Here is an 11462-nt window from a genome sequence, read left to right on the forward strand (position 1 = left end):
TCTCAAAACAAAAACAAAAACAAAATAAAAAACAAGAGTTGCTGTGGTTATGGTGTCTCTTCACAGCAATAAAACCCCGACAAAGACTAGAAAGACGGCTCAGCGGTTAAGAGCACTTGCTATTCTTGCAGAGGACCCAAATTTAGTTCCCAGCCCTCACACAGTAGCTAGCAACTGTAAGTGTGACTCATCTCCAGGGAGTAGTCTGACACCCTCTTCTGTGTTCCTTGGGCACCGGGCACACACGTGATGATATATACATACATGCAGGTAAAAACTCATACACGCAAAAACCAAAAAAAACACAAAAACAAAAACAAAAAAAACCCACCCAAACAAATAAACAAACAAAAAAACCAAGGTGGAGAGAGATTAGTTTCTACATGTACACATATACATGCAACGCACACGCGTGTGCACACACACGCAAAGAGAAGAATGGCAGGGATGAGGCAGATGGAGCCAGACATATGTGAAATAAGTACAGAGGTATTAGTGGACTTTATTTATGGAAAGGACTGGCCAGTCCAAGCTTTGCGCTGAAAACCCCTCCTCCTAGGCTCCAGGCAGGCCCTGGCTCAGGCTCAGCATCTTGGCTCCTGGAGAAAGCCCCTTGTCACCTCTCAGGAGCTCCGCTCGGCTGGAAGGCTGTCCCCGTGGTGGTGGGTGCGATACCGTTTCATGCGCACTTGTTCCTCTGGGCTGGACACAGCGGTGCCCCAGCAGCTTTAGAAGGTTTGGTGAGAGAAAGCGGAGAGAGGGGGGTCAGTGAAGGACCCTAACTCTGCCTCCGCTTCTGTGTGGGGTCCCAGGGGTCAAGCGGGTGTGGGCAGTTTAGAGGAAACAACAGAGCTCCCTTTCGTGACTGCAGTCCAGCCAGCTCAGGCTCCATTTACAATTAATATTATTTTAATATTATTAATTAATTAATTAATATTGCCAGGCGGTGGTGGCGCACGCCTTTAATCCCAGCACTTGGGAGGCAGAGGCAGGCGGATTGCTATGAGTTCGAGGCCAACCTGGTCTACAAAGTGAGTCCAGGAACAGCCAGGGCTACACAGAGAAACCTTGTCTCGGGGAAAAAAAAAACAACGAAAAAAGTTTAATATTATTGTTGTTGTTGTTGTTGTTGTTGTTTTGCTGTTACCATACAGAGGATTCCCCTGGCCTGCCTTCAGGGACCTAGCCATTGCTCGCATCATCACCTGCCGACAGCACCCGGCACAACAGGTGTGTGCAGCCCATAAAAGGACTGCCTGCCACCCCCCAGCTCTCTCTGTTTCCAGTGGTTTTTTTCCACCCCACCCCAACCCTCTAATCCATTTCCCCCATGTCTGTTCTTCTCTGCCTGTCCCACCCCTATGGCTCTGTTTCCAGCCATCTGCCTGCCTACATGGCTTGCTTGATGTTTCTACCCCATCTCCAGGCCCTCCCTCTACCCTCGCCCAATAAACCTTATGCCAGATCTGTTGCGTGGCATAATTCATCAGGAGGTATACCTTGGCATGGGCCTCCATATTTTCTATTTCATGACATTATTATTATTAGTAGTAGTAGTAGTAGTAGCAGCAGCAGCAGCAGCAGCAGCAGCAGTTGAGGGCATGTGTGTTAAGGAAATGGCTCAGTGAGTAAAGGTGCTTGCTACCAAGCCTGAGGACTTGAGTTCAGTCCCCAGTTCCCACACGGTCAAAGGAGAGAACCCTCTGTGTCCTTTTGTACATTTTTCTGTTTGTTTTGTTTTGTTTTGAGGCAAAGTCTCATTGTGTAGCTTGGCTGGCTTGGAACTTGCTTTGTAGACCAGGCTCGTCTTGAATTCACAGGGATCCTCCTGCCTCTGCCTCTGGAGCGTTGGGACTGAAGGCCTGTGACACAATGTCTGGTTCTTTCTGTCCCTTTGTAAGTAACTGCACAGGCAAGAATGAAGATACTCTTTTGGTGATTTTTTTTTTTTTTGGTTATTTTTTTGAGACAGGGTTTTTCTCCTATAACAGAGCCCTGGCTGTCCTGGAATTCTCTTCGTAGATCAGGCTGGCCTCAAGTTTACAGAGATCTGCCTGCCTCTGCTCCCTGAGTGCTGCCATTAAAGGTATGATGTACCACCCAGGTCTTTTTTTTTTTTTTTATGTTTTTTGAGACAGGGTTTCTCTGTGTAGCTTTGGCTGTCCTGGAGTCAATTTGTAGACCAGGCTGGCCCCAAACTCATAGCGATCTGCCTGCCTCTGCTTCCTGAGTGCTGGGATTAAAGGTGTGTGCCACCACACCCGGACCTGTGTCTTTTTTTGTTTTTTAAAGACAGAGTCTCATTTAGCCCAGATGGGCCTTCAACTCCTTATGTGACTGAGGATGGCCTTGAATTGGTCCTCCTGCCTCTACATCCTAAGTACAGGAATTACAGATGCGCACCATCGTGCACATCTGTTTTAAGCATTGCTGGGAGTACCTTTGTGCATTCTAGGGCAAGTACCCTACCAACTGAGCCTCACCCCCAGCCCAGAAGGAAGAGGCACTTTTGCCCCTCCCTTTGGCTACCAGACTGTAAAACGACAGATCCAGAAATTCCTTGGCAATCTCATGCGGGAAGAAGAATACCGGAAGCCTGATTGCCAGCTAGAGGGAGACTAGCAGAAGTCAATGATGTCTGGAACCTTCCCCAGGATTGCCCAGCGAGACCTCTTTCTTAGCCTTTGTTTAAACCCAAACCTATGTCAAGACCTCGTCAGGATTCCAAAGACAGACTTCGCAAGTTACTCTTTCCTATGCGACCACACTGAATACATCTCCTTTCCCCGTCTTCCACTACTTTTAAAAAATTTATCTTGCTGGGTGTGGTGGCATGTGCCTTTAATCCCAGCACTCGGGAGGCAGAGGCAGGTGGATTGCTGTGAGTTTGAAGCCAGCCTGGTCTACAAAGTTAGTCCAGGACAGTCAAGGATACACAGAGAAACCCTGTCTCGAAAAACCAAATAAATAAAAAAAATTATAAAAAATAAATAAATTATTCTATTACTTTGGAGTGTGTGTGTGTGTGTGTGTGTGTGTGTGTGTGTGTGTGTAGATGGTGTTTGTGACCTGTCAGACATGGGTGCTGGCAACTGAACTCAGGCTCTCTAAGAATAATCCACGCTCCCAACCACTGAGCCATCCTTCCAGCTCCTGCTTCTCATCCTCACCTATCTGTTTAATTGGCTCATCCAGACTGGAGAGATGGCTCAGAGGCTAAGAGGACCTTCCAAAGGTCCTGAGTTCAATTTCCAGCAACCACATAGTGGCTCATAATTATCTATAATGAGATCTGGTGCCCTCTTCTGGTGTATATGCAGGCAAAATACTGTATATAAGTAAAACTTTAAAAAAATATATTTAATTGGCTCATCCAGGATGGATGGTTGAGCCTAGCTTGTTAGGGCTGCCAGCCCCCAGGCTTTAACCCTAACAGCTCCAGCAACACCCTGCTGATGCCCTGCCCCACGCTAAACCCAGGGACCATCTAAGCCAGAGGTTAAGAGTCGGCGCTTAAGAGCGCTGGCTATTCTTCCAGAGGATGCAGGTTCGATTCCCAGCACCTACATGGCAGCTCACCACTGTCTTTAACTCCACAGGAACGGACACCCTCACACAGACATACATGCAGTACACATGAAATAGAAGTGAATTAAAATTTAAAAAATTATTTTTGTTGCTACTTCATAACTGTAATTTTGCTAGTGTTTTGAATGGTAATGGAAACATCTGATATGCAGGATATCTGATACATGACACACACATACACACACCCTCCCGTGAGAGGGACGGTCACCCTCAAGGGTTATCGCCTAGTCTCCCGTGGTCACGCTCCGCGGCTGGTTCCCATGGGCCTGTGAGACACAGCTCAGCTCCTCGGCTGGACGCCTAGGTTCCTTGCTCCTGCCTGCTGGCATACTGCCTCCTCCAGAAGCCCCCCAACCCCCCACCCCCCATACCTCTCCACATCCCTGCCTCCCGTTCACAGAGATGCCTCTCCAAGTCCCTCCAAGCTTTGGGTGTCTTTTCCTCTGGGAAGTTCCGTGCCAGCCCTAAAAGCGCATCAGTTCTGCCTGAGAAGTCAAGGCAAAAGCTTTTAGCAGGCAACCCGCAGCGCCTGCCTCACTGTGGGAGTGTTTTCTGACTACCTGCTTGCAATTCCAGATACCGCCGCGAGGGGGCAAGCGGCGCCCGCAGGGAAACCAGGCCTTTGATGGTGACAAAGAAGAAGGGCTTTGTTAACCCAGCGCCCAGCCTTCAGGGGGAACCCACTTCATCAGATGGCAGCAGTAAGCCGTCAAGGAAGGCCATGCTGAGAGGTAAGACACTTACTAAGCGGATATGACCAGCACAAGGAAGACCGCAAGCAGGAGAGCCAGCAGGATTGACGAGAAGGCGATGATGACCACAGCACCTTTGCTCCGGGACCCTGGGGCTCCATGGAATGTCTGGGCTGCACAGGCAAGCAGGAAAGAAGTTATTCAACCCCAAAAGGGGGCCCTTTGGGCAGCTTCCAGACCAAACACCCCGCGACCAAGCAGGAGTCACTTGAGAATGGAAGAGGCGCAGACTAGGGGAAGCGCATATGCAGAGAACAGGGTGGCGCTGGGCTTCCTGATTGGGGGAGACCTATCTCCCCCAGCCCCGTGGTGTTCCCAGGACCCTTAGCGCCACGCCCACCCCACCCCCCAACTATCTCTTGAGCTGCTCTTACGGCCTCATACCTTGCTGCAGGGAGATCTCTTCGGACCACTTCGTCTCAGCCACAGGTCCCTTGGCACTCATCACCAAGAACTTGACCCTGAGCAGGAGACCAGCATTGGTGGTGGTGGTGGTAGTGGTGGGGACTCCCCAGGGTCCTAAAACCCTCAGACCTTGGTGCGTGGAAACCTGTCCTCTGGGGAGAACAGCTTGGCGTGGGAGCCAGGGGACTGGTAACTAAGGAGCGCAGCCGCAGTGCCCAACAGAAGTTGTGACCTGTTCGAGCAAAATGGCTCATTTAGGGTAGGCCTCACTCTCACTGAGTCTCACTGTGGCGGGTAGGGACGTTAGATCACTCAATAACAAATATGAGTAAGTCAAACATCTAGTGAGGAGTGACAGGAGGCCAGGCGCCCCCTATAGATGCCTGGTTTGGATGGGGACGATCTATATGTATGGTCTGACCTCCCATGGCACGTGGGGGTTTAGTGAGGGGAACTGCTACTTTAAAAAGGTATAAGGAGGCTGGAGAGATGTCTCATCTGTTAAGGGGACACAATGCACCAATGTCAGGTAAGTCAACTGCCTGTTACTCTCGTTTCAGGGGACCAGACACACGTAGCTTCTGAGGGAACCCACATTCATGTGAACAAACCTACACAGACACACAAACATAATTAAGAAGAATTTTTTTTTTTTAAAGAAAGAAAGAATGCTGGACATAGTGGCACACACCTTTAATCCCAGCACTTGAGAGACAAAAGCAAGCAGGTCTCTGCGAGTTTGAGGCCAGCCTGCTCTATGGAGTGAGGCCAGCACAGGCAAGGCTACACAGAAAGACCCTGTCTCAAAAAACAAAACAAACAAAAACAAAAACAAGAAAAAAAGAAAAAGAAAGAAAGGAGGTCTCTATTGTTGCAAAGGACACAAGTTTGATTCCTAGCACCCACATGGAGGTTCACCACTCCCTGCGATGGGCACCAGACACACCTGCAGTGCACAGATGGACGCGTAGGCAAAACAGCTATACACATAAAATAATAAAAATAAATCTTAAAAAAAAAGGAGCAATGAAAGGATGTGGGTATAGGAGAAGCTGCTTCAGGACCCTGGTTCCATTCCTAACACCACACACATGAGTAAGGAAGGAAGGAAGGAAGGAAGGAAGGAAGGAAGGGAAATTACCAGGAAACCCTGGGGGCCAGGCATAGTGGCACACGTCTTTAACCCTAGCACTCGGGAGGCAGAAGCAGGCAGATCAATCTGAGTTCGAGGCCAGGCTGGTCTATAAAGCAAGTCCAGGACAGCCAAGGCTACACAGAGAAACCCTGGAGAGAGAGAGAGAGAGAGAGAGAGAGAGAGAGAGAGAGAGAAAGAGAGAGAGAGAGAGAGAGGCTAAGGAACCCAGGCATCCCACTTGACCTCAATGAACCATGCAGCGGCTGTCCTCACCTCCTGTTTGTCCCAGGAAGGGCCCCTTCCCCCATCCCTGCTACTCACCTGTAGGGGCCCGCCCTTGGCAGAGGAGCGTTGCAGCCCTGGGATGTCAGGGAGCAGCTGTTATCATTGCCAACCCGGAGGACTCGGAGGACTCGGAGCTGGCTGTCAGGCTGGCTGGCCTTGTAGTATACCCGGCTGGTCCTCATTGTGAGGTAGTAGCCATTGCGGTCAAAGTTGGCCGGGGCATGCATGTCCTCTACCTTCTGTGGCACAGCAAAGCTCTGGGTGGCTGAGGGTGGCAGTGAGGGTGAGCCAGCGGCAGGGATCACATGGGGAAGAACAAGCAGGCTTGACAGCCTTTCCCAGCCACGGTCCCCTCAAAGCACCTGCCTCCCAACTCTCCCTGTCTGCTCTACCTCTCAGACTCCAGATCTGTGTGTCCACTTCACAGTGAGAAAACAAGCATACATACCGTTGCTGTGAGCCACCACCAGCCAGATGGGGTCCCAGTCAGAGAGGCTGACATTCTCGAACTGGCCCATGGGCTGCTCCAGTGCAAAGGTGGACTGAGTGAGCCTCCCATCCAGGGTGTCGCTGGAGAGCTGGGGGACGTAGTTAATGCTCTCTGGAGAGGATGGGAAAATAAGGCAGAGAGAGACCGAATAAGGCAGTGCAGCTTCAACAAGGCAGGGCGTCTGTCTCCAAAGCCTCTGACCAAGGGGGGAGTTCATTAACTAATTCTATCTCTGTCTGTCTGTCTGTCTGTGTCTTTGTCTTTCTCTCTGTCTCTGTCTCTCTGTCTCTCTCTCTCTTTGTGTGTGTGTCTGTGTGTTTGTGCCACAAGTCAAAGGACAGTTTTGGGGAGTTGGTTCTCTACCATGTGGGTCCCGAGGCTCAAACTCTGATCATCAGACCTGAGCCACATTACCAGTTCCAAAATTAAGGAATCTTCATGGGGGCTGGAGAGATGGCTCAGAGGTTAAGAGCTCTTCGTTGCTCTTCCAGAGGTCCTGAGTTCAGTTCCCAGCAACCACGTGGTGGCTCACAACTATCTATCCTGGGATCTGATGCCCTCTTCTGGCCTGCAGGTGTACTTACAGATAGAGTAGTCACCAGGTGTGGTGGCACACGCCTTTAATCCCAGCATTCAGGAGGCAGAGGCAGGCGCATCGCTGTGAGTTCAAGGCCAGCCTGATCTACAAAAGCAAGTCCGGGACAGCCAAGGCTAACAGAAAGACCCTGTTTTGAAAAAAACAACAACAAAAAACAAACAAACAAAAAAAAAACCAGATAGAGTAGTCATGTATATATAATAAATAAATAAATCTTTTTTTAAAAATGGAATCGTTCTAGGAGGTAACCTTTGGGAACTGTGCAGTGCCTGGGCCCTCTCTTGATGGCGTACAGGCCTGGGTGGTGCTGTGTCATTGCGGTGATGGGCAAGGAGTGGCAGATGGACAGAGGGAGGCTGGGGAAGCCCAAATTCGGGGTATCCAGAATCCTAGGCTGGACTTACCCAGAGACCCTGAGTGTCCCTCCTGCTCGAGCCCTGTGGTCCAGGCTCATTAGTTTGATGGGAGTGAACAGGAGCTGGGGAGATGACTGCAGCAAGTCACTTACCCACCCACAGGTGAGGACACTAGCTCAGATCCTCAGAACCCGTAATCCCAGAGCTAGCGCGATGGGAGTGCCAGGGACAAGGGGATCCCTCACGCTGATGGGAAGACTGGCCTCCCCACACGGCGAAGTTCCTGGCCAATGAGAGACATTGTCTCAAAGCAAAGATGGAAGGCACCTGAATGCCAGCACCCCTGGTCATCTGCTGGCCTAGACATACCCCTACAGGCACATACCTAAACCTTCATATGCACACATGTGCATACACAGAGAGAGAGAGAGAGAGAGAGAGAGAGAGAGAGAGAGAGAGAGAGGACCTGCATGGAAAGAGCGAGTGGGACACACAAGAATGTCTCCCGGAATGATGCCCCAGCTTGGAACACAGTGGGGCCAGAGGCTAGCCCAGCTTGGAACACAGTGGGGCCAGAGGCTAGCTCATTCAGGAATATTACTCACTCCCTCCTCAGTTCCTTGCCACCTCCCCTCATCTTCCATCCTCATCATGGTCACACAGCCAACATCATCATAGTCATTTGATCAATGTCAATTTCACCCTCAACCCTTTCTTTTTGGTTTTTGTTGTTGTTGTTGTTGTTGTTTTTCAAGACAATGTTTCCCTGTGTAGCCTTGGCTGTCCTGGACTCACTTCATAGACCAGGTTGGCCTCGAACTCACAGTAATCCGCCTGCCTCTGCCTCCCGAGTGCTGGGATTAAAGGCGTGTGCCACCATGACCACCCAGCTTCACCCTCACTCATTTTGTCCCCTTCCCAGAGCTACACAGCTTCAACACTATAGGGGACCCCAGGCGGGCACCATGGCTCTGACCAGATTTGCTGCTCATAAGAGAAGCTTGATCCTCCCCTCAGTCCTCCCCAGTAGCCCCACCCCCACCCCCAAGCCCACCCAGGACCAGAGCCATAGTTGTCTCCCCAACACCCCAACACTGGGAGAATCGGAGAGATGAAGTGGGCTTTTGTGCAAGTCTTTTTTCAAGTGGTCCTCTGAGCTTCACAATGCACTATGCACTGATACAGCTGTACAGACAATTTTGAAAATTAATTTTGGGGCTGGAGAGATGGCTCAGTGGTTAAGAGCACTATCTATTCTTCCAAAGGACCCAGGTTCAATTCCCAGCACCCACATGACAGCTCACAACTATAATCCCAGTTCCAAGGGATCTGACACTCCCATATCAATGCACATAAAATAAAGTTAAGTTATAAAAAAAAGAGAAGAAAATTCATTTTGGGCTGCAGAGATGGCTCAGAGGTTAAGAACACTTCCAGGGTTCTGAGTTCAATTCCCAGCTACCACACGGTGGCTCACGACCATCGATAACGCCCTCTTCTGGTGTACATGAAGGCAGAGCACTCTTCTACATAAAATACATAAGTAAATAAATCTTTAAAATTAATTTCTAGGCTGGGTGTGGTGGCACACACCTTTAATCCCAACACTGGGGAGGCAGAGGCAGGTGGATCTCTGTAAGTTAGAGGCCAGCCTGGTCTACAAAATGAGTTCCTGGACAGCCAAGGCTACACAGAGAAACCCTGTCTCAAAAAACACTAATAATAATAATCATTATTATTATTATTATTGTTGTTGTTGTTGTTGTTTCTATTAAATTAATCATCTCCAAAGGTTCAGACTAGAACCTTTCCAAAGTACCTAGCACGGAGTAGGGGTACAGGTTGGACCCCGCCTTCCTCTAACCCAGTGGTTCTCAACCTGTGGATCGGGACCCTTTTGGCAATCCTCTATCTCCCAAAACATTTACCTCATGATCCATAACAGTAGCAAAGTTACAGTTACGAGGTAGCAACAATCATAATTTTATGGCTGGGGGGGGGTCACCACCACAGGAGGAACTATATTAGAGGGTCACAGCGGCGTTAGGAAGGCGGAGAAAAGCTGCTTAAATTCTCCCCTGTCTGAGCCTGCAAGATGGCTCATTGGGAAAAGGCGCCTGCTTGCCAAGCCTGATGGCCTGAGTTCAGTGCCCAGGACCTATCAGCTGGCTCGCCAAAGTTGTCCTCTGACCTCCACATGAGCATCACAACATGAGCCCCCGCCCCCCAAACACACAAGAAAACAGAGCCCTCTGTCCTACTTCAGACGAACAGGGTCTCCTGCATACAGTAGGTAGTTAATAGATGCTTAATTTGAGAGAAGAGGAGTGGAAATATGGAGAGGAGAGGTTATTTAGGATCCACCGGATAGAAATATGGGCTTGAGAATCTGAAAGAAGAGAAAACCTCTGTTCCCACCCTTCAGTCAGGGGTTGAGGGGCGGATGTCCATCTAGGACTGTATGTGATGGGCCGACTGCCTTGATGTACCCAGGAACCTAGGCGATAATCAAGGGAGGGGCTCAGAAGGCACCCAAGCTTCAAAGGGCTGAGTATGTGGGGGGGCACCCCCATCCCCCAGCCTCACTCACCCAGATTTGTCCCAGGCTGGACACAGGTCACCAGCACCAACAGTGGCAGCAGCAGCGGAGACTGTTGCCTGTGGAGCCCCATGGTTGCCACCCTTGTCCCAGGTCCCTCTGCAGTCACAGCTGCAGCCGCAGCTGCTTTGTCTGGGCTGGGCTGGCCGGAGTCTGCTACTTTGGGGTGCTTCCTCCTCCTCCCATACAACTGGTTGGACGGGTTCAGGAGCTGAGTCTACAGGCTCTGGGGGATTCAGCACCACTAGGGATGGGTCTGAACATAACAGACCAATGAAGGAGACCCGCACCCCATTCCAAGAAGACCTGGGCTGGGAGGGGCCAGGGATGGAGCAGGCAGCTCTGGGTGTAGGCTGCCCCATAAAGATCCTGCGTTGCTGCTGGCATGGTGGCGCACGCCTGTAATCCCAGCACTCTGGGAGGCAGAGGCAGGCGGATCGCCATGAGTTCGAGGCCAGACTGGTCTACAAAATGAGTCCAGGGCAGGCAAGGCTATACAGAGAGAGAAGCCTTGTCTCAAAGAGAAAAAAAGAAAAAAGAAAAAAAAAAAAAGATCCTGCGTTACTTGTACTGGGTCCTGGCCACTAGGACACCTCTCAGTCCCCTTGGGAGGGAGTCCTTTCACCTTCTAGACAAGGCACACAGAAGGTAAGAGTCCCTCCAAGGTCACCCGGCTAGAGGACGAAACCCTGAGGTGGCTCCAGCAAACGCTGGCCCTGGGACGGACTGACTCACCCTCTCCCACGTTCAGATAGAGTCTATACGCTGGCCTCAAACTCATATAGCCAAGGATGACCCTGCACCCATGGTCCTCCTTCCTGGGATCACAGGAGAGCGTCACCACAGCTGGCAAGTCAAGACGATGGATTAATGGGTCAATAGATGGATAAATATATACATAGTTAGAAGTACATTGCCGGGCGTGTACTGTACGCACGCCTGCAATCCCAGCATGGCAGAGGCAGAGGCAGGCAGACCACTGTGAGTTCGAGGCCAACATAACACAGAGAAACCCTCTCTCAAAAGACTAAAATAAATAAATAAATAAAAAGAACATAAAAGTACATGATAAGTAGAGGAAGGATGGATGGGTGGATGGATGGACGGACAGACAGACAGACAGACATAGATACATGAGTAGATGTAGCTCAATGATAGAATTCTTTCCTGGCTTTCATACGGCTCTGGGTTCCGTCTCCAGATTCACAAAGATTCACAAATATGTGTGTGTATGTGTTTGTGATATATGCACTC

General features: G+C 50.2%; 1 protein-coding gene across 2 annotated transcripts; it reads right to left on the reverse strand.

Annotated features, from left to right (window-relative positions):
• Positions 1-480: 480 nt before the first annotated feature.
• On the reverse strand, positions 481-10349 carry LOC311587618 (uroplakin-3b-like protein 1). Of its 2 annotated transcripts, none has more exons than XM_084764669.1 (6): positions 10200-10349; positions 6614-6766; positions 4875-4977; positions 4725-4801; positions 4333-4453; positions 481-726 (listed from the first exon to the last, which is right to left on the reverse strand). In XM_084764669.1, the coding sequence occupies exons 1-6, from the start codon at positions 10279-10281 to the stop codon at positions 624-626; spliced, it is 639 nt and encodes a 212-aa protein (XP_084620795.1). In that variant the 5' UTR covers positions 10282-10349; the 3' UTR covers positions 481-623. The 2 variants fall into 2 exon arrangements, with proteins under 2 accessions (XP_084620795.1, XP_084620794.1); XM_084764668.1 differs by lacking the exon at positions 4875-4977 and adding an exon at positions 6202-6430.
• Positions 10350-11462: the final 1113 nt, after the last annotated feature.

The sequence above is a fragment of the Acomys minous genome, assembly GCF_964271855.1.
Source record: "Acomys minous genome assembly, chromosome: 16".
In the NCBI taxonomy this organism is placed as follows: Eukaryota; Metazoa; Chordata; class Mammalia; order Rodentia; family Muridae; genus Acomys; species Acomys minous.